General features: G+C 37.6%; 1 protein-coding gene across 1 annotated transcript; it reads left to right on the forward strand.

The window, feature by feature from the left end:
• Window positions 1-380: 380 nt before the first annotated feature.
• YTHDF2 (YTH N6-methyladenosine RNA binding protein 2) lies at window positions 381-23,293 on the forward strand. Its single transcript, XM_032495663.1, has 5 exons — window positions 381-1,012; window positions 1,490-1,514; window positions 2,086-2,165; window positions 4,943-6,529; window positions 23,081-23,293. Exons 1-5 carry the CDS (start codon window positions 986-988, stop codon window positions 23,102-23,104), a joined length of 1,743 nt encoding a protein of 580 aa, XP_032351554.1. The 5' UTR covers window positions 381-985; the 3' UTR covers window positions 23,105-23,293.
• Window positions 23,294-23,606: the final 313 nt, after the last annotated feature.

The following is a 23,606-nucleotide window of genomic DNA, read 5'->3' on the forward strand; positions in this document are numbered from 1 at the left end:
AATCCCTCTAGAAGTCCATAGATTTATAGACTCTCTGGACTCGATGAAAGAACTTGCAAAATTTTGTGTTACATGTGTGAAGTGCGTTCTTCTTGGAAATAAAGTCCACAGTTTTAACAATTAAGGGGGCCAGCGACATCCCTAAAAAAAATTGTAGATTCTCCTCCCTGCAATGCAAAACGGTGGGTTCCTTTCCCAGGGGATCAGATTTTTTGTAGATATTTTTATCCTCTGGGCAGTGTTTTTGTAGTCAGCTAATAGAGGAGGACAACCACATTGGGGTGGGGCGTGTCTTTCTCGGGGCAGGGCCCCCACGAACTTTCCCTCATGGCTCGGTGACCCCTGTTCGGGATCCCTCCCATATGGGGGTGGGGTGCCATCTGTAGCTGGGATGCAGGTTTATTTTAAGGTCTTTCAGCCTTTGGGGGTCGCTTCCTCAGTGAAAATACAGCTTCTGTGGGTTTTCTCAAGCTAAAGCTACTCCCTCCGGGGGTTAGTCAAAACCTCGTGGAGCGACCCTGGCCGCCCCGACCCTCCTAGGCCCCAATCCCGACGCGGTGGGGGCGGGGAGGCCGCGCGCGCCGCTTCCGCTCCTCCAGCCCACCAGAGGGCGCTGCGGCTCCGCCTCTTCCTTCCCGGGGTGCTTCGCGCCGGGCTCCTTCCGCGTGGGTGAGTGAATGTGAGAGTCAGCGTCGCTCCGCGCGCGCCGTCCGCCTCCGCCGCTCGGCGCCCTTATTTCTGCTGCGAGGGCCGAGCGCGCGCGTAAAGGCATAGAGACGGGCGTTGAGCGCTCGGGCTAGAGCGTCGCCGAGTCGGAGCCGGAGCCCGAGCCGCGCGCTGTGTCTTCGCTGCGTCCGCCGAGGCCCCCGAGTGTCAGGGACAAAAGCCACCGCCGCGCCGCCTGCTCCCGCTGCCGGGGCTCATCCGCCGCCCGCTGCCCTGAGGAGAGTCCGCCGCCGTCGCCACCCGTGAGGATCCGAGAGCCATGTCGGCCAGCAGCCTCTTGGAGCAGGTACAGGCCCGGCCCGCATGCCTCGGCCATTGTGTGAGGCGAGAGGGAGCCCGACTAGGCCTGGGCCCGCCGCCCCCGGTCGGGCCGGGCTGAGGCGGCGCCTCTCGTGGGCCGGGTTTCGAGCTTCTCAGGCCGGCCGCGCCCAGCGCCTCGCCCTCGGTCCGCTCTCCGCGCTTCTCCCCGGGCCTCAGCGTCCGCCGGCCGCGCCGCGTTTTCTCCTCTCAGCCGGCCGCGTTTTTCGTCTTGTTTCCTTCCCCTTCCTTGAAGCTCTGGTCCCCTCGCGTTGTCTGTGGCGCGTCCCCGGCGGCCTCGCGCTTCCCCCGCCTCCCATCTTCAGCCTCCCCTCACCCGCGTTCCTGACGCGTCTCCTCAGGCCTGCGCCTTTATTCCCCTCTCGGGCCCGGCTTTAATTTGTCTCTCCTTTTCCATTTCTTCCTCGGACGACTTGCTTCTCGGCGACGTTTCCTTCGCCCGCAGAGACCAAAAGGTCAAGGAAACAAAGGTGAGCCCGACTCCGCCGGTGGCCCCGGGCTGGGAGGGGGGACCCCCGGTGTTGGGGGCGGGGTCTTCGGGAAGCGCCCCGGGGAGGACCTTTCGGGAGCCTCTTAGTTTGCAGGTGCCGCACACTGGAGTATTTGACCCTTTCGGTGTGTTCCTGCAGCTGGCGAACAGCTTTTTCGTGAACAAGGAGTAATTCATTAGGGGTGGGGGTGGATTCGGTTTTGAAATGTCCCAGGTCTTTAGTTTCCTGTAGGTCTTAGAAGGCCTTTGTTTTTCATCCTCGTGGATCACACTCTGGAAGTACTCACATGTGATGGGGGAGGGGAAGCGGGAGGGAATTGAAGTCCAGAGGAGCCAATAAAATGACCTTTTTAGATCAACTTGCTCCGGGTGGAGGAACACATTTTCACTGACGGATATTCCTCAGTTGCTCAGCATTCACTCTCATCTTTATCCTTTTGAAATCCAAACTTACTCCGTTTAGTAAGGTTTCTGGTTAGGAGGTATTTGATTAATTTGGAGAGTGAGTTGTACGCTTGAGACACTCCTAATTTGAATTTTTTTTCTTTTAGTACAAAATGGATCTGTACATCAAAAGGATGGATTAAATGATGATGATTTTGAACCTTACTTGAGTCCACAGGCAAGGCCCGTGAGTAGTTAACCATTTACATTCTTGATCAGGATGAAACATACCATTATTCTTTGCTCTATCAATAAATCTCATTTTCAGGGGATGATTTTCTTCATACCAGTTAATACGTTATAAAAGCAGTTGTTACAAACGTTACAGGCCATTAAGATTTTCATCTCTGTTGTTAACAAACATACCATTCTCTTGAGTCTAGTACTGATAACATTTTACAGTGTAGTGCTAACAGCAACACTTGTTTGAGTAATTCCTCCTCACCAAGGATATAACAGTGCAAACTTGATACTTCCCAGTGTTAAATATTCTTTTGAATGTTCACCCCCAAAACATTTTTTTCTTTTAGGAAAATTGGATTATTATATGGTGGGAAAAGCTGACAAAATCACCTGAACTTTATTTAGTGCTGCGGAACTGGATTTCTTCTTCCTTTCCTCTGGTCACTAGTTAGTGGGTTCTTAGGTTATCAGAACTATTTTGGAGCTGAGTACTCTTCTTCAAGTTGAGCTGTATCTGTATCTTTGAAGACTAATTTTATATATGTTTAGCTTCTCACTTAAGCTATAGGATTTACAAAATGGAGTTAAAAGAAAGATAAAATAATGTTTAGTACAGAGATCAAGAGTGATGGAATTCTAGCTTTTGCAATTAATGTGTCTAGTAATGTGAAGATTAGTTGCATATAGGTTCATATATGAGCATGACATAGGCACATAGAAATTTCTTTGATTTGGCAGTTCTTTTGTATTAATAATTTTTGCCCCCAAAGACATAGTCACAAAGTTGCAGCTAATAAATATAATTTCTAGACGAATAAACCAGAAGGAAAATTGATAATAACTTGTTCAAAATATCCTAAAAGATACGTATAATAGTTTTGAAAAACTTGACATATTAGTGCTTGGCCATGTTTGGGCCTAATTCTTACATAAAACTTTTGATCCCTTATATAATATTAAAAACTGTAGAAACCACTTAAGGAAATGATGGAAAAAAAGTTTTTGCAGAAGACAACCAGCTAATCAGGAAAAGTGGGGAAGGAAGTAGAGGAATGAACTTTTAATGGGTTCCTGCTATTGAAGTAGTTTGCTTACATAATCATTGTAACAGGGAGAGTGGGAGCATTTGGAAACATAATTCTAGGTAGTCCTTGTGAAACATTGTGTAATTCACATTTTTGAGCTCAGGGGCATGTGGGAACCTGCCAGTTCAGGTGTAGGCATTCAGCTATATAATGGCATAACCTGTGATATTAAGTGCATTTGTTTTTTATTAAGTAAACTAAAGCTTAAATGTCTTTTAAAAATTGGGAGGGTTTTAAAAATCTTGAGTAGAGAATCTTTGTCCTTTTTAGTTTATGTCAAGAGTATTTCATCTACTTTTTAACCAGTTTTTCATCACCTTATTGGAATAATTCTTCCAGGCTTAACATGTTAAGTATAGGGTGAATAATGAATTTGGGGCTGTTAAAATTATAACACTATCTTCGAGAAATAGATTTCTCTTAAACTTGAGGGTATGCGTGAAAGACCTAGTTTTTTAGAGGAGAATTTTAAATTGGCAGAGAAAAGCACCACCTTTTAACAAACTGCATTAGTTGAAATATTTCATCTCTAGAAGATGTGTTTTAGTGGTTAGGGAGAAGTACTAATGGCTTTGGTAATACAGACTAACAGCCTAACATGGTTATGGTCATTCAAGTCTCTTCAGAACAAAATTCCCTTTTTGACTAGTTAATGGGTTTTTAGGATACCAGAGCTATTTTGAAGTTAGGGTAAAGTACTTTGTTTTTGAGTTGAGCCGTATCTGCATCTGTAGAGACCCATTCTGTGTTATTCTGGCTCCTCAATTATGGGCCTATTCTGTGAGCTATAGGAATTATTAAAAAGGAGGTAAAATATTGTCAGCACAAATGAACGTAAGATTAAAAATGTTTTTATAAAGTAATCTATCTTCTAGTTACGTATAACTGTGTGGTTATTCTGAAGGATGATTCCTTTTTTAAAGATATGGATTGTATTGTGTCTTTAGAATTACATTCCTGTTTTTAATGGAAAATTTGGGTGTGCATTTCAGTTTACAGCTAAATCTTCTATATGTGAAGCAGAACAGAAAGCAACACTTTTTTTTTTTAGTTTTGAATCTACTGGAAGCCACTGTGCATTTCCTTTCCAGGTTATAATTAAATAGTGGCATCTGTAAATGTTCCCAGGTGATTTGTCAAGAGGCTACACTGTAAACTAGATGTATTGAACATTGCTTTTTGGTTTATGGTTGAGGAATGGCTGCAGAGATTTTTGGGATAGAACTTGAAAGAACTTCCAGTTCTTTTTGTTCTGTTATATAGTATTGTGTTAATAAGAAACTCTTCAACACTCCTGTTCTGGCAATATTTCCAGTCCTTCAGTCCAGAGATGGTGGTTTTAAAAAAGGCATCATCTCAACACTTCTGTAGAGCAGGGCTTAAACTTGGTGAGGTGCTGGGTTTTCCCTTTTCTAAAGTGTGCTTAAAGTTAAAGCCTATCTATGTTCACTGTATGTCAGTATAATTTTAAATGTTTAAACATTTCAATTATTAAACCAAATATCTTAGACTATAAAAATATCAGCAAATTTATGGGAAGAGAACATCTGAAAAGATCACTCTGCTTTTTTTTTTTTATGGTAATAGTTGAAACATTTGAATTGTAAGAATAATTGGGAGAGGAAATGGTCCTGATTGTTGTTTTATTTACTTTTGTGTTTAGTTTTAATTTGGCTTTTTTTCCTTCTTTCTACAGAATAATGCATATACTGCCATGTCAGATTCCTACTTACCCAGTTACTACAGTCCCTCCATTGGCTTCTCCTATTCTTTGGGTGAAGCTGCTTGGTCTACTGGGGGTGACACAGCCATGCCCTATCTAACTTCTTATGGACAGCTGAGCAACGGAGAGCCTCACTTCTTACCAGATGCAATGTTTGGACAACCAGGAGCTCTAGGTAGCACTCCATTTCTTGGTCAGCATGGTTTTAATTTCTTTCCCAGTGGGATTGACTTCTCAGCTTGGGGAAATAACAGTTCTCAGGGACAGTCTACTCAGAGCTCTGGATATAGTAGCAATTATGCTTATGCACCTAGCTCCTTAGGTGGAGCCATGATTGATGGACAGTCAGCTTTTGCCAGTGAGACCCTCAATAAGGCTCCTGGCATGAATACTATAGACCAAGGGATGGCAGCACTGAAGTTGGGTAGCACAGAAGTTGCAAGCAATGTTCCAAAAGTTGTAGGCTCTGCTGTTGGTAGTAGTTCCATTACTAGCAACATCGTGGCTTCCAATAGTTTGCCTCCAGCTACCATTGCGCCTCCAAAACCAGCATCTTGGGCTGATATTGCTAGCAAGCCTGCAAAACAGCAACCCAAGTTGAAGACCAAGAATGGCATTGCAGGGTCGAGTCTTCCACCACCCCCAATAAAGCATAACATGGATATTGGAACTTGGGATAACAAGGGTCCTGTGGCAAAAGCACCCTCACAGGCTTTGGTTCAGAATATAGGTCAGCAGCCAACCCAGGGGTCTCCCCAGCCTGTTGGTCAGCAGGCTAACAATAGCCCACCAGTGGCTCAGGCATCAGTAGGGCAACAGACACAGCCATTGCCCCCACCTCCACCACAGCCTGCTCAGCTCTCAGTGCAGCAACAGGCGGCTCAGCCAACCCGCTGGGTAGCACCTCGGAACCGTGGCAGTGGGTTTGGTCATAATGGGGTGGATGGTAATGGAGTAGGACAGTCTCAGGCTGGATCTGGATCTACTCCTTCAGAACCTCATCCAGTGTTGGAGAAGCTGCGATCTATTAATAACTATAACCCCAAGGATTTTGACTGGAATCTGAAACATGGCCGGGTTTTCATCATTAAGAGCTACTCTGAGGACGATATCCACCGTTCCATTAAGTATAATATCTGGTGCAGCACAGAGCATGGTAACAAGAGACTGGATGCTGCTTATCGCTCCATGAACGGGAAAGGCCCCGTTTACTTACTTTTCAGTGTCAACGGCAGTGGACACTTCTGTGGCGTTGCAGAAATGAAATCTGCTGTGGACTACAACACATGTGCAGGTGTGTGGTCCCAGGACAAATGGAAGGGTCGTTTTGATGTCAGGTGGATTTTTGTGAAGGACGTTCCCAATAGCCAACTGCGACACATTCGCCTAGAGAACAATGAGAATAAACCAGTGACCAACTCCAGGGACACTCAGGAAGTGCCTCTGGAAAAGGCTAAGCAGGTGTTGAAAATCATAGCCAGCTACAAGCACACCACTTCCATTTTTGATGACTTCTCACACTATGAGAAACGCCAAGAGGAAGAAGAAAGTGTTAAAAAGGTAACCAGCTTACTCTTCTTAAGACTTTTAGGGAAGGAGTATGAGCTAGAGAGCAGGAGAAGTATACTGAAACGTTAGTAACAGAAAGCTCTTTAAATAACACAAGTATCACTTAACAGTTCAAGCCTTTATGAAAGGATAATTGGTCTTACTATTTGAACGTTAGTGTGAAGGAATGTGGGAACGTTAATGTAGGACAGAAGTGTGAGTTTAAATTAAAGGAAAGCAGAAAGCATAGAGGAACTGACCTTGTGTGATACAGAATGAAGAATGAGTGAAAAAAATGCAAAGGGAATGATTGAAGTGACAGAACTGGAAATGAAAGTAAGAATAGATTTAGGCTGTAATATGGCAGAGAAGATTAAAAAAAGCTGGATTTAACTTTTGGCCTAACTGGGGTACGCGGTTATTTTCAAGAGTTGGTGTTCACCAAGCCCTGACATTTCTTTTCTGCCTGTCTTCTGCTACTGGCAGTGTTAAGAGGATGTTTCTCACAACTTTTTTCCTTGCTCCTGTCCTTCATAGTGTTCTGCTTAATTACTTTTTTCCCAATATATTTTTCCCATTAGGAAAGTTAATGTTTATTATATAAAACTTGGAAAACAGATAATCCAGAAAAAGCTGACCTCTTGCTCTTAACATTTTGTTGTATCCCTAAGATTCGCCTTCTTGTTTCCTCTGTTAACAAGTAGGAATCTTGGGCAGAGTGATGGAGAATAGTTCCACACTAAAGAGTTGGTAATGCTTGGTTCTGTGTGTTGAGTGTAAACTATAGGACAATAAGAGAATGGTAAAATACTGGTTGGGGCAGATCATTTATTGTCTAGAACTTAGACATTTAAATATTTAAGTATAGGAAGTAGGTGAAAAGATAATGGCAAGGAGAAAATGTTTTTAAAAGCATGTATATATTAGTGATAGAATTCTGAGTGGTTAGTTTCAAATGTAAAATAAAAAACAAAACAAGCTTCTGTAAATATATTTCCTATGAATTTGTCATTAATTCATAGGGATCTTGTATAATCTAGGATCGGAAGCATTTGCACCTCTATAAAAACTTGGTCCTTTGAGCAGTGGGGGGAGGACTCTGGTAGATTCTACCTCTGTAATACAGAATCAGAAGTCCATGTTTGTCTGACTAAAGCAGAATGGTTGACTCTTATCTTCCAGTGTGTACAAGTAAGGAATTGATACTTGTCAGTGATGATGAAACTATTGGGGAAGTAGAGCCAGATTATTGGAAAGTTGACTGTCAAAAGCTTGCTCTTTTTTAGTCCTTTAAACTCTCCCCTTTTCCAGGATTTAGCAGTTTAACTTAGTCTTCCATAATCTTGTAGAAAAAGATAGTTTATTGATTACTTTTGCCAATCATCTGAACAGCTTTAAGGATGTCTTCATAGGCTTCTGTTTCTAGAGGAACAAGGAAGAGGATCGTGACATTTTAGGAATCCTGTAGTGGCATAGCAGATTATTAACGTGTGAGGGACATCCAGGTGCTTGGTTTAACTACTTGAAATGTGCGTAATAATCTATCACATACTGTAAATCTGCTTGCTTTCATCTGCATCGTTCTGTCCTACATCTTGTGATTTAAAAGCAGGAAGACAAAGACAGGACTTTTTTTGGAATGTACAGTGTTGCTGCTATGAAAATTTGTATTTGTTAGAGCCAGTGGGGAAGCTTGGATTTAAAAATGAAGTAGCAAGTTTGAGGATTTAATTTATGTACACTTTTAATTAAGTATATGTTTGTATTAAATTCACTTGAGTGGTTCAGCGAGTGATAATTGAACTTCTTAAGTAGATGTAAGATTCATATGTTGAAATTGACCAGCCTTGTGTTCTCATTGAGTGAGTGTAATAATAATCAAGGTTTAGGGTCTTTGTTAAGCCAACTAATGGAATCCGTCTTAAAACCATTCCATAAAGACTTGGTGAATGAGTATTCTAATTGTTCTCAGGCTGGTGAATAAACCACCAAAAATAAAAATAAAAAATAAAAGCTTCGATTATACTTGTGTCAGATTACTTTTTAGTTTACCTTCTGTAAGAAGAGCTTGCAGGGTTTCAGGAACGGCCCATGATTGCTTCTAAACCCAGTTACCATTTCAGTCAGTATTGCCTTACTTCTCTGTCGCCCACTGTTTTCTTTTAACATCCTTACATAACTGACTGTAAACTGTTCTCCCAGTCTTAAGGCTTCCAAGACAAGTTTCAGGAGAATGAGACTGTTAGCTCATTGAGACAGTAGATTCCCTTAGGTGGGGTGTTTATATACGTGCCTTGGTACTATGTACAAGATTGCAGAAATCTTCCTGCCAAATGGTACCTCAGTCAGTAAGGAAATACTTAAAACTTCATCCTGAAAATGATGTCACAGCTGTTCTAAAGTTCCATGATTGGGCATGTTTCTTGGCAGAACACACTGAGCAGAACTGCAGCCATTTTTGCCTTGTTCTGTCATATGATTTAATTCAGTAACAGAACCTTCAAGATCTGTCTGGCTTGGATATCTTGGATCTTTCTGGCTTGAAACTTCCAGCAGATTTCAATGACATCTTTAATATGTGGTTTACTTTGTTAAATACTTCAGATACTATTTTGTAACCTACTTTCTGCATTTATTTAGAACGTCTCCCTGGTTTTTAAATATTCTTCTGTGATGTCGCTTTTGATGGCTTAATAGTATTCTGTCATAGATTTATTATTATTTACCAATCCATGTCATTGAATGTCAGCTTCTTTATAATTCTTTTCCAGGTAAAATAGCAACTGTAGTGAACATCCTAAAATACAAACATTGATTCACACTTACCCTAAAATGATATGCTAGGTCAAAGAATGTATGCTTTTTGAAGGTCTTGACTGTGATACATATTGCCATTTGGACCTTTTTCTTAAATTTTTTTTTGCTGGGAGAATTATTGTCAGCTATTCAGAAGAAGACAAATAGTCCATTAACCTTTCCCTCTGTCTCAACTTTGAAATAGTCTGGCTTAAAGGGAGAATTTAAAATAGTTTAGTTTTTGCCTTTTAACTCTAGGTAAAAATAAGAGTAGTCTAGTAGAGGGGACTGAGGACTGCCTAATTCTCTTAAAGCCTATCCCAGCATTAGACTTGGTTAGACACTTGGGTAAATGATTTTTCTGAATAAATGGAAAGCTAATGGGGGTTTGGAAGAGAGACAGATACAGAGAAGATGTGATTATCATGACAAAAGCTTAAGGTGTATATTTTTAAAAATTTCATTATTGAGTGAGAATAGCAAGATTTCTTAAATATCTCTAAAATTACTATTTTCAAGCAGAAGACCTAAAAATGGTGACTTAGAGTGTGTTTGGATATACTGAAAATTTATTATGGTGTTTTAAGAATTGAAATGAAGGTATTTATCTTTTCTTTGAACAACTTTACTGTGTGCTGGACACTACAGAGAAACTAGGAGTATATTGTCAGGGAGCCTTACATTAGTGACAGGTAACAATACAAAACAAAGTGTTTTCTCAAGGTATGCGCAGGGTGCCAATTTGCCTAACTCAGCCTGGGATGTGGGTGGATTGATCATAGAAGAATACTGAAAGAAGTGATCTCTGAACTGAGCCTCGAAAGATGTATAGAATATAGCCAGAGGTGTTTTGAGGAAAGTGAACATGGGTTCAGAACAGCCCAAATCTGTATAGATAATAATACTGTATAGATAATAACTTGAAACAGGAATTCCCATGCAGTTTGAGAACAAGTCTAATTGGAGTTTGTGAAATGGGTTTCCCAAAAGGGAAGTTTGGAGAGTAGATTAGGAAAAGGGAGTTTAATGAAATGTTTATGCAACTTGTTGGGTGTAGAAGGAATATACTGAGATAGGGATAAAGTTGGCTTAAAAAAAAAAGTAGAATTTAAAAGAATGACAAGTAAGGTGTGATTTGAATTGGGATGGAGGTTCTTTATGTAACCCTTCCATGAAACGCAATGGGAAACTTGAAGTAAGGGTGAACCAGTACTTGGTAATAATAGGTATCATTACTCTGTATATACAGCTGACTTCCTTTTCGTATATGTTATCTTATTTCTCATCCTAGTGTTTAGCAGATGTTTAGCTTAGTAGAGATGATTTAGAAGGGGAATGATAGCTGTTATCAGATGCTTAAAAACTCTGATAGGTTTATTCTCCATGCCAAAGACAGCACTAGAACCATTGAATACAGGTTATAGGGAGGAAGATTTTTGTAAATAAAAAGAACTTCTAAAAGTTGAGTTCTTAGTCATAGGATTTCAGGAAGAGACTAAAAGAACTTTTACTAGAAAATATAGAGAAGATTCACACATGGGACAGTTTAGATCAGAGAAACCAAGAATTAAGAGAGGGTCCCATGGCCCAAGATAACATTTGAATTTAATACAGAGGAATTGATGGTACCTAACAGGTCTTTTAAGGAGAACCTTTTTGTTTGTGTTCTTTAATTTCTGGCTTAAATACTTATTGCATAAAAAAATAGAAGAAAGGACTTGAGGTTGGGACTTGGATGACAGACAGGATTGGTGGATTCTCAGTGAATCCTAGTATAAATGAGACATTTAGGTAGTTATTTCTTAATGTGTTTACTGTTTATTATGTTACCTAAACTTGTACCTTTAGTACAAGACTTAGTAAAGGAACATAGAAGGGATTATTCAAGAGAAATGTTTCTTCTTTTTTTTTAAATCTAGTTTTCCTATAACGTTGACACAAATTAATATTTCTCTTTATAAGGAAGTGTTTTTTGTTTATGTGTTTTTCTTACAGCCTTTTTTTTCCCTCCTGACCCTTTAATCTGGACATTTAGTCCCTTGTTAAAAAATATTTGAGGTAATCACTTTGGCTCCATTTTCAACTTTATTAAAAAATTTTAATTATCCAAATTTTAGTGATACAAAAAATCAGAAAGGAAGAAAACATTACTTTAGCCAAATATATTCTCTTTTATATCTTTTTAACATTTCCTCACTCCACCACTGTTTTAAATTGCTTCTTCAGAACTAGTGAGTAGGCATCCTGTTTTAATCGGATGGCAAGCCTGAACTTTTTGTAAAATTCTAAGGCCGTCTATATCTTTTGTGGTTGAATTTACTTGTCTCTCTGCCAAAAGGGTTGAGAAAATTCTATTTGTATTACTCATCATCTGCCTTCTTTGTGGGTAGATAAAATGCCTTTTTGTAGCCTCCCTAAAAGGAGGACCAGAAGAGAATAGATGACATGAATTTGGGTCTCTTTGAACCATGCCCTTTGTATCCATCTTTCAACGAATGTTTATATTAATTGCTGGGCTAGAACAGATAAACAAGGTGCCATCTTTGCCTTAGTACCAGACAGTGTTGTTAGGAGGACAACAAAATGGATAAAATATGAAATAAGAGCTGTAGTAGATGGATGCAGAAATGTTTTTGCTTTCTGGAGAAGTGATAAATTTGGAGAAATTAAGGAAGACTTCATGGAGGAAATAACATTTGAAATATGTCAAATAGAACGAGTAAGAGGATAATAAGCATTCAAATGGTGCACAGTACTTGGCACATAGCGTCATAGCTAAACATAAAAGTTTAGCTATCTCATCTAATACATCATTCTCATATTCAGATGAGAAAGCAGGCTCAGAGAGGTCTCATAGATAACAAGTGGTGGATTTGTTATTTCACCGTAAGTCCGATGATGTGCTGGAACTGGCTAATTGTGAGCCAGCTGTTCAGCTTTTGAGAATGTTAGCAAGCTAGTGGTTAAATGCAGTCATTAAATTAACCTAAACTTAAAAAATAAATACATTGTGTTAAAAGGTATTTAAATGCCTTTCTGTTTATGTTGAATTACATTATAAACTACAGTTTATAATGTAAATTACAGTTAAACTCCATAAACTTAGAATACCATTGTTATTACCATTAAACTGTGATATTTAAATTCACCACTTTTGAGGTTATAGCCATATCAATATATGATGTTCTGTTGCATATCCAAGCCTCATGTTCAGTGATATCCATTGGTAGTTAGAAATCAACCATGTTATTGATGCCGTGGGAATTGACATGCTATATTCAAATCAGGAGTTAATTTTTCTTGATTTGTTTAGATTTAAAGTGATGGAGAAAATATTAATGCAGATTAAACTTGAGTGTGTCACGTCTATATTCCTGACATTTTGAATGACACAAAAATTTAAGGAAGTAGTCTTCTACAATTTAAAAATTATCCAATTTAGCAAGAAAGTTGCTTAAGTTATTGTCAAGCCAGTAAAGTTCTGACATATATCTTTGTTATTCTACTTTTGTCTTAAATAAATGATAAGTGAAAATATGTTGGAACTATACCCTAAGTCACAGTGTTTCTAGCTCTAAAGCCCATAGACCACTATGTGATATGTGGAGATAGGTATTTGCCAAATAGAAGAGTGGGTCTTGTGGAAGCTTAGCTGGTAAAATAATTTTAACATGGAAAAGAATGATAAGTGATAAAGTCAAAGGTGTATTTGACTCAGCGACTAAATGAGAAGTTTTTATAATAGTTGGGAGAAATGAGGGCCTCAATTGAGATAATGGGAATGGGGAAGTTAGCGTTGAAAAATGTAATATATATATTTGCTGATTAGTTATTTAGGAAAACTTAGAGAATATGGGATGAGCAGCAGGTTAGAGTTTGGAGATATTTTGGCTTTTGGAAATAGTATTTTGATTGCCTGTGGGACAGTAAAGTGAGAGGATCTGGAGCTCAGGAGAGAGATCTGTTGATAGAAATTTCGAAGTTTTCAGCCCTCAGTATAGGGTGAAGACAAGTTTGATACTCAAGAACATTGGTAATAAAAATAATGACAAATTATTGAACATTCTGTATATAGTGTCTAATACATATATATGTATATATTAAATTTTCATTGTCATTGTGAGATAGATGCAACTATCTCAATTTTACAGATGCACAGAAAAGAGTAATTACCTTTGCAAAGTTACATAAGCTAAGGAAGAAGCAGAGTTGATGTTCTACTTCCGCAGTGCAGTCGAGAGTCAGCACACAGAGAAGAGGGCCAAAGAAAGAACCCTCAGAAATAACAGTTTAAAAGATGAGTTAAAGAAGGAAGCAGTTGAAAGATTGAGAGGGAGTAATCTGAGCTTGAGAAAGAGAACAAGGAAAGGGCTATATCTTGAGTAGAATTTCAGGGAGTGGGATATAATCAGCTTAGAAACTGCAGAGAGGTAGCAGATGACTGCAAATGGCCAACCACTGTCTATTGAATAAAAGTAACATGAGAATGCTTTGTTAGGGGTTTGAAGGTTTTGGGCTCTGCATCATTCCTCAGACTCTGTATTTGCTGTTTCTGTATTGTTCCAGCCCTTCCTAACCTGCAAAGTCTTCCAAGCTGTCTATTCTAGGCCTTAAAGAGGTTTAGTGAAGACCAGCTTTTATGTAGCTAGTATGGGCTGTTCTGGTAAATTAGGCCATGTAACAATGTCTGAAATACAGTTGGATATTAAAAATGTCAGTATTCTGTTTTTGATACGGCTAAAATTGATCTGGGAGAAATGCTGTTTTTCTAAACTTTGGGGACAACGTTGTGGGACAAGGGGTAGTTAGCGATTCTGGAATCATTCAGTATTTACTCTGAATAGTTTAAACCAAGAATTATTCAGATATGAACTATTCTGCTTATCTGCAAGAAGTAAAGCTTGGTCCTGTTACAGTTTTCAGCAATGTAATTTTTTTTTCCCTGGGAGATCTCTGAAGCATCTCTACTATTAAGCATAATTTAGAACCCACTAGATGACATGAATTTTTTTTTTGAATGGAGGAATGTTGCATGGAAGTAGGGGTGAGGGAATCTCTTGAAATTGAAGAAATACAAGGAATTTGCCGCTTCAGCATGTCATCTAGGTGTATTGGGTTATTTAGTCTTGGGGGAAGGAGGGCTTAGGAAGACATCTCACAGGAGCTGGGGAGGCTACAGCATTGGCTTTGACTGCCTAAAGAACTGTATGATAAAGGACTGATACCTGCACTGCTCAGGAGTTCCATGTAGAGGAGGCGAAAAGCTCTGTTCCCTGAATTAGGACAAATAAAAGTGATCACTTTCATCATTGAATCCTGTAAGTCTGCAAATGAGCAAGGAGAAAGGCTGAGTGTGGTAGACTGAGATCATCCTTTCTGTCTTTCTCCACAGAAACAGATAATTCAATTTAAATTAGCATCCTGCTGCCACCTCCTTCAGAACAAATTTTTCTAGTTATATCAACTAGGTAATACAGACTGTAACAACTGGCTCAATAAATAGTACCCTAGTGCTTTTCATCCCTTGCTAAATAAGTAATCCCTAATTGAACTGATTTAACTCCAGTTAGCCATAGGGAGGGAATATAAGTGAAACAGTATAGGATAGTGTATGTTAAAAGTGCTGATTTTACAGTATGAGACCAAGTATAGAAGAAGAAAATAGCAAGACCATTTAGGACTGGAGATTGCATTTTTATGGAAGACTGAATTTGAGTTGGGTCTAGAAGAGTTTGTATATAGGAAATGTATAGAAAAATGAACCTTTATTTAAACACTTAGGTTTAAAACTTCCCTCATCACAAGCATCAGAATGGAATGAATTGGATGTACCCTACCTAATCTTGTGAGATCTGCTACTAAGGACAGGTAGCAGGAATAAGGGAGAACACATAGCTCTGGATAATTACTCTAAAGGTTATAATGTGAGTGGGAAAGTCTTAGGCTACCTAACTCTTGTACACAGACTGCAAGATTACCACATTTTAATGGCAGACCTACAATCCTAGACAAGTTCTTGGGTAATTCAGTCATTTATGACCGCTGTTACGTACTTGGAGTCCATAAACCTGCAAAGGGTGGCGGAGGGGAGCAGGATGGACCTGATGGGAGAGCATCAGTATAAATTCCAAAACAAAACAAAAAAACCAAAAATTGGAAAGTATTTACAAAAATACTGGTAACTGGCTCCACCCCTCAATTTGCTAAACTGAAATTTTATTAAGTTCCCTAGGTATTAAAATGATTAGAAACAATTGAAGAGAAATTTGTCAGTTTGTACACGTTACCTTGAGAGTATTTACACTGCAGATTGTTGTTCCTCACCTGTTGAGTGAGCATCTTTGGAGGTGAGGCCTTAGAATCTGCATTTTATCTACAGCTCTATAGGTGATTTCGCTTGTATATAAATTATGGATGTCATTAGGTAGTTTTTGTGTGTCCCCCACCTCAAATTACTCATGTTTATTTTTTTCCTGCAGTTTCTTCCTTGCACTGCAGTCCTCCACCTGGTCTACTTACTGGTCTCAAAACTTCATATTTGGAAACAGTGTTAGAATTCGCACGTGTCTGATAAGCCTGGTTGTACCTATCTATACTGTGGCCTACCTTAAAGCTGAAAGGGTCTTTGTGATAGTATTTTTTTTATCAGGTATCAATATTATGAGCCAAGAATTAATTACATGTACTATTTGTTCATTAAAAGGTGACAGTGTCTTTGGCTTAATATCCTACACGTGTAACTTAATGCTGTAATCTCCTCAGAGGCATTATGGCTACTTCTAAGAAGCCTTAATGTTTCAAGTTTTACATTATTTAGTGTTCTTTTTATTGTATCTTCCTTTCTGTGAGCACAGTAATTTTTTTTAGAGAGTTAGGTAATTTTAAGCAATAAGATTTGGTGGCTACTAGCCATACTGAAGTTGCCCAAACTAAGATGTTAACTACTTTTTAAAAGTAATTTTTTTTTTTTGCGATATGGGAACGAATTCTATTAAGTATGTATAATGGGCCTTTAAAAAATTTTAGGTTTATGTATACATTAGGTTGACATTATCAATAGAGCATGAATCCTAGATTCCATGGACTAGTTAACATAGTAGTGAAAAGGCCAGGAGCTCTACAAGAAGACCTGGTATCATATCTGCTACTGTCACTGATTTGAGCAAATAAACTTCTGAGCCTTAGTATTTTATGAAAAAAGGGGACAAAACTTACTGGATTGTTAGGAGGATTAAATTTATATATACAAGTGAAGTGTTTACAGATACGTCTTTTATGAATGCTTATTGGTGAACCATAATCTCAGGCCTGTAAATTTATGTATATATATAAATACATACATAGCCTGTGTTTATTTTGGATAAATCATCAAATTCTTCAGTAACTTTTGGCGTGGTACTTAATGCTACTGGGTTTTTGTTTTGGCATCCCATCCTTGGAATAGACTGAAGAGGGCACAAGACTGAAAGGGAGATCAGTTAAGAGGAAGCTGTGGCAAAGTCCTATTGAGATTCCAGTAGTTTGGACTAGAGAGGTATCACTGGAGGTATTCAGGATGGTTTGACTGGAAATTTTTGAAGGTAGAACTGGAGGTTATGATATCATTTATCAGATAGCTGAAAGCATATTATAATGATTGATTCATTCTTATTGGTTTTATTGTGAAATTAGTTTTGATTCAAATCTAATTCTTAATGGAGAGCCAAGGAGTAATTCAAAGAATAGCTGAAAAAATGTTAATGTACTTTATTACCATTGTCTTACTATCTTACCCTTTGTTCTGTCATTAGATGTTTTTCAGGGCCTTGAAAATAGTAGGTTATGTAGGCTTTTTACTTCAGACCCTTTTGGGGAAATGTACATAGGATTTCAGCTACTAATTAACAGTCTTGGAACAGAATTTGGAAATTTCCTTAGGCAAAGTTATTGGTTAGTGCATTTACTTCATCTTGGTGCTCCTACGTCAGTTCTCAGAAGTTCATTCCAGTTAAGCGTCTATTTCTGCACCTAGAAAAACTCAAAAGGGAGTGAGAAGATAGAATATGTTTTAAATATTATAGACCTGCTTTAAATTGGAGATATTTTTGTTCCCTCACCTGTGGAAGACAGTATTAATTATACATAAACTCAGTCTTTCTGGCAGTAGACTCATGTAACTCATACAGTCTCATAAAGCATCAGAGACTATTAAGATTGCTTTCATAAACTATATAAGGCATTGAAAGTGAATTTAGTGTAGTCGTATTTTTTCATGTTAGCCTATCTAAGCATTCTCTTATTTTCAGCCAGGGGCATTGGAGTTTGTGTTTTCTTGTATCAAGGCCCATGGGGGCATAGGAAGAATTAGTTAAGGCTATTAAGTAGGTTTGATTTGGGGGGGGGGGTGTTAAACATCTGATTTTAAAGGTAGTAAAATTGTACCCAACAGGTAAATATAAATGTGCCTCAGTTGTATTTTATGGCCCACTTTAAAGTCGGGGAGAGGGGTGGTAGTAGAAATGAAGGGATATTAAGCTAAATAGAGGAATAATAAATAAACGGATTTACAATATTATAGGAAGGGATTTCAAGTGTGCAGACTTTAACATTGCCACCTTGTGGCTTTTAGGTATTTCCTCTAGAAATGAACTTTTGTATTTTATAATCATAGATGTAAAGTGAGGAGGGGCTGAGATGGGATGGATGGATGGTATGAGTATCACCTCTAGTTGTTTAAGTGACAGACAAGATACTGAGGCTGAGAGACTTCTTCCCCTGCCTGGTTCATACATTCTTAGTTAATATCTTTAAATTTATCTTTATTTAAGATTTTTTTCTTTAGTCTTTTCAATGAACAGTGACAGTTGAACAGTGAACAGTGAGATTGTGGACTGATTTAAAGATTAGGATCAATGTTCTAGTGGGAATTTTGGGAGGAAGTATGAATTCAGTAAAATCTTGCCTTGCTGTTTTCCTCTGCTTTTTGCTTAACTACCATTATAGTTTCCTCAAACTCTCAGAATGCATCTTTCCTTCTTTTTAGCATTTGGGCTGTTTTCTGGTTAATTGGGACTTCATGATTAATTTTGTGTTGTGCTTGAAGATCTTACACAGGACCTTAACCTAGACTGGCCACTCCAGTCTGTTCTACCACAGATCTCACTGTAGCTGCCTTATTACACATGGCGCTAGATTAAAAAAGGTGGTAGGTATGCTGCATGTGACACCACCATGGGGAAAACCAGCTTGTACCACTTCCTCTGCTATGTATGGTGTGTCGGTAGCATCTTGTTTGAAAGCTGGAGTGTGTCTACCAAGACACAAATACATGTTGTGCTTATGGCAATTTTGGTTAGGGCTTGGACCCATTGGAGGTCCCAGCTTGCTTTTATATGTTCTACTGCTTTCCTTTTATTGTGTATCCATCATCATTCTCCTGTCCCATCCCTACCTCCCGAGCTTTTTTGTTGTTGTTGTTAATTATTACCACAGTACAACTGATTGATTGGAAATGTTAATAAATACAGCTGACAAGTGAAATCCTTTGACCATAAACGGTCAAAGTATTTAGTGGAATTCCCGGTGGTAATAGGAAATAGTCACAAAAGTGAAGGAAGACCTGCTGTAAGAGAAGTCTTTCGTAGAAACCTGAAAGGTTTTAATGTCCAGAAGTGGTTTAAAATAATGGTCCTTGTGTAATCTCCCTCTGTGTGCCATCTTTTCTCATTCTAAAAGACTTTCATTATAAAAAGCTGCAAGGCAGATTTTTTGTTTGTTTTGCTAAAATCCCCTCGTGTTTGATGACTTTTAGTGTAGGTATGAGGAAATAAACATTTCAAAGTTTTACGAGTTGTTAAACATAAATTAGGTTTTTTTAAATAATTTTTTTCATTTCTTTTAGGGGGTAAGATAATTAGGTTTATTCTTTTTTTTTAATGGAGGTACTGGGATTTGAACCTAGGACCTTGTGCATGCTAAGCACACACTCTACCACTGAGCTGTACCCTCCCCTCCAAACATAGCTTTATAATACAACCAATTTTTGCAGAAGAATTAAATGAAGACTCATATTTTCCTCCATTTTATTAACTTTTTATTTTGAAATAATTTCAAACTCGGAGAAATTTCAAAAATAGTACAAAGAACTCCCATATACTCTTAACCCGGATTTATCAATGTAATATTTTACATTTGCTTTATTATTCTCTTTGAAGATGTGTATTTTTTTTCTGAACCATGTGAGAGTAAATTCCAGACTTCATGCCCTTTTCTCCTAAATATTTTATTTTGCTGTGTAGTTCCTAAGAATAAGAATATGCATTTATAACCACAATGCAGTTACCAAAATAAGGAAATTTAACATTAACACAATATTGTCTTGTCTGTAGATCTCATTCATATTTACCAGTTGTCTTAATGTCCTTGGTAGCAATTTTTTTGTGGTCCAGATTCCAGTCCAAGATCTTCTAAGTTTTATGTCTTTTTAGTCTCTTAATCTACAGTGGCTATACTCACATACACACCTACACTCCACCCATTTACCCATTTTGTTTATGACATGACTTTCTGAGGAGTATATGCTATTTATTTTTGTAGTTATCCCTCAGTTTAAGTTTTCCTCATTATGTACATTCAGATTATGCTTTTCTGGCAGGAACACAAGTGATTTTGTGTCCTCAGTGCATCACATTAGGAAGTATAAGATGTCTGTTTATGCCATTATTGGTAATGTTAACTTTGATCACCTATTTAAGGTATTTGTCAGGTTTTCCACTGTAAAGGTACTATTTTCTTTTTAGTTAAGTGGGAAAATAGATTGAGACTCTTAATATCTTGCTCCTCATCAAATTTTCACCCTTTAGATATAGCATCCATTGCTAATTCTTGCCTAGTTCAGATATTACTGTGATAATTGTTTACTTATTATTAAGATTATGCAATGCTCAAATTGTCAGATTTAGACAGTTGGGAGGCCCTTTAAGCAGGATCCTCCAATTCATTCCTGTTTCCAACCCTTTTTTTTTTTTTAAATAAAAATGTTTGAAGTATTTAGTATTTAAAATGTTGTGAAACATTTATAGTTTTTTTAAATTGGTGCCAAATTCATTTTACCTTTAAAATAGTATGGTGTGAATGCTTGAGTATCTTTAAAATCTCTGAGAAAATGGATATTATCTTTTATTTGTAAATATATAAGTTATTTTTTGTGTCTACATCAAAATTGTATTTGGAAATAGAGCGATTTAGTCAGCTTGCTGAAGTGTATCAATGGGATATTTTCTTTGTTGATCAGGAGATAAAGGCAGCTGATGTCATTTGTTCACTTGTAATTTCCATAATTTAAAGTAAACCTGTCATACAGGTTTCATTAGGACATAGGTGGTACTTGCCCTGTTATTATTGTGTAGTTAAGATTCAGAAATAGTTTGATGTTATGTTTGAGGCAGAATCGAACACAGATATATGTGGGATGTAGTATCACATTATAAAGAGGAATAAATTTTGTGTTTAAAAAAATGGGATGATGTAGTAAGTGCAGTTTCACAGTGCTGTTTTTAATTTCTTTTGATCATTTGGGGCATATAAGTTTATTTGTATTTCTGAAGTTATTATTACATTAAAAGATGATATGCAGAATTTTTTCTTCAGTTTTTTTTGTGACATAATTGACATAACGTTAAGGTGTACAACATAATGATTTGATACATGTGTACATTAAGAAATGATTACAACAATAAGTTTAGTGAACATTCATCACCATTTTCTGTCTTGTGATGAGAACCAGAATTTTATTTAAAAGTCAGTTGTAACTTACCATCCTCTGCTAAACTCACAAGTTTGTGTGTGAGGTTAGTTGAAGACCTGTTCTTTGCTTTTAGGAGCTTCTGGTTTAGTTGAGACTAATTTCATATGAAACAATACAGTACAGTTTAATTTTTTAAATTGTGGATGCAGATTTAGAAGGACATTGAAAGCTGCAGTGGTTAAGGAAGTCTCAAAGAAGGAAAGGGATTGGAACTGTACCTTGAAGGACAGAAGGCTAGGCATTCTTGGCTTAAAAACATAAGAATGGGACTTAATCAAACACATAGCAGAGTCCAGATTATCTTAAACCTCAGAGTAGGTTTGATCAGCAATAGAAGAGAGGTTAGATAAATGGTATCCATCCAAATTATGAAGGACAAAACTAGGTAGATGAGTTTAAGAATGATACGAAAATCGAGGTGCTGTTGGAAGTTTCATTGTGATGGATGCTGGAGGTTTTTTTTTTTTAATTGTGATTTTCCTAATACAGATAATATAATATATCTATTATCGAAACTTTTGGGAGAGTATATAGGAAGGACAGAAAGGGGAGTCAGTACTGGAGCCCAGGAGCATCAAAACTTTTGAGATCCCTTTTATGTTGGATTGAATTTTTTTTCTTACTGAATTGACTGGTTTCCAGAAGTAGAGTGTGAGTGAATCATTTTATTAAGTTAATTTTATTAAATTTGAAATTTCAAAATGACTTATTTTAAAAAGAATATCCCAGATCTTTGTATGTTGATGAGTTTATCCCTGAATTCCAGATATGTGAAGTGGGACATCACAAAAAGATAACTGTTCTTTCTTAATAGTTGTTTTTATATACATAGGGTAATTTAGTGATAGGATAGCCAGTTCCTCACAAAGCCTCACTTTGTTGACTTTTACATAAATATTTATAATGACATAGTGTAGGAAAAGAGCCATACAGCCCTAGGTTTAATTCTTGATTCTTAGGTAACCTTGGTCAGGTAACTTTTTTGAGCTTTGAGCTTTAGTTTTCTTATCTCTAAGGCAGGAATAATACAGTCTTTGCCAGGTGGTATGAGGATCCAGTGCCTGGAACAAGGAAACTCATAAGTGTAGTTGCTATTCTTTAGTAGGAATCATACTTAACTTCAGAACTGTAGTTACCATAGGATGAATAGGAGCAAATGACGCTACTCAGGTAGATTGATGAGTTGTGTATAAGTTCAGGTCTTTGTGCTCCTTACTTAATAGTTTTGCTTTAAAAGGCATATGGATTAAGTCATAGTTTTAAAAATTGCAATACATGAGGTAGTGTAGAGTGGAAAGCTGTTTAGGATAAATTTATGAAAGGCTCCTAAAGAATGATTCTAAATAAGAAAATGAGCATTTAGATTTATTTCAGAGAAAACTAAAGTACTGCAGTCAGTTTCAAAATCCATCTTTAAGTGGATTTTAAACTCTTCGTAGGGGAAGAGGAGGATTTTCTCGCCTATTGTGGACTAAGAGCTTTCTGTATGTCAGCTCATTAATTCTCCCACAGCCCAGATACATATCCTCACTTCACAAAAAAAAGCAAAATTGAGGCTTATAAATATGTCTAAGGCCTTGGGACTAATATGGGATGATTCTAGTACGGTTAGGTTTTTTTGTGTGTGTACTATATATTCCGCTTCCCTTCTGTAGGCCATTGATACATGTTTGAGTTATTGAGGCCCATATTTTTGGGACTAACACATCAGCCTAAACCAACTGCAATAGGAGGACAAATCTGTTTAGTTAATTAAGTATTTTAAAGTCAAAGAAAAATAATTTTGTATTAATTGGGATGCTTGAGTGTTAGTTACTTTGGTTTCAAATATTAAGTAAAAGTCAGTTTTTATTTGTGGGAAATATTCTATTTAGCACAAATCATTAAATTTCTATTGAGATTATTCTATGAAGTTTTAATTCTTAAACATGTTCAGATAAGTTTTAACTAACCATTTCAATTTTTTTTTTTAACTTCTATAGGAACGTCAAGGTCGTGGGAAATAAAAGGCAGTTCTGCACAGACTGCAGCAACGGTTGCATCTGCATATCCTAAGAGGAAAAATGACCTTCAAGAGAATTAGGACTTTTTTCTTAATTTCATTGACTTCAGAGACAATTGCAGACTTGCAGTTTAAGTATTGGAATTTCACAAAAGACATAGGACTTAACTGGAAAATGAAAAAAAAAAAAAAAGAAAAAGAAAAAACTAAACAAAAAATCCCTCTAGGTAGTTTAGGTGAAAAATGTCCCTTTTATTTTGGCTTTGGTTGTGATTTCAGAGCATAATGCTTTGTTTTTTTGTCTTTTTACTATGTTTTTCGGATTTTAAAGTCCGTAAGTGCATACAATTTTCTCTAATTTTTAAACCCTTTCCTCCCCCCATTTTGACATTTGCACTTGGAGAACACTTGAGTTTCGAAGGTTTTGGGCCTCCACCCCAGAAAGTGGGAATTTGGTTTTTCCCTTCCGAACTGGAAGAACATTTTTATGAAGAATTTTTGTCTTG

This window comes from Camelus ferus, chromosome 13 (assembly GCF_009834535.1).
Source record: "Camelus ferus isolate YT-003-E chromosome 13, BCGSAC_Cfer_1.0, whole genome shotgun sequence".
In the NCBI taxonomy this organism is placed as follows: Eukaryota; Metazoa; Chordata; class Mammalia; order Artiodactyla; family Camelidae; genus Camelus; species Camelus ferus.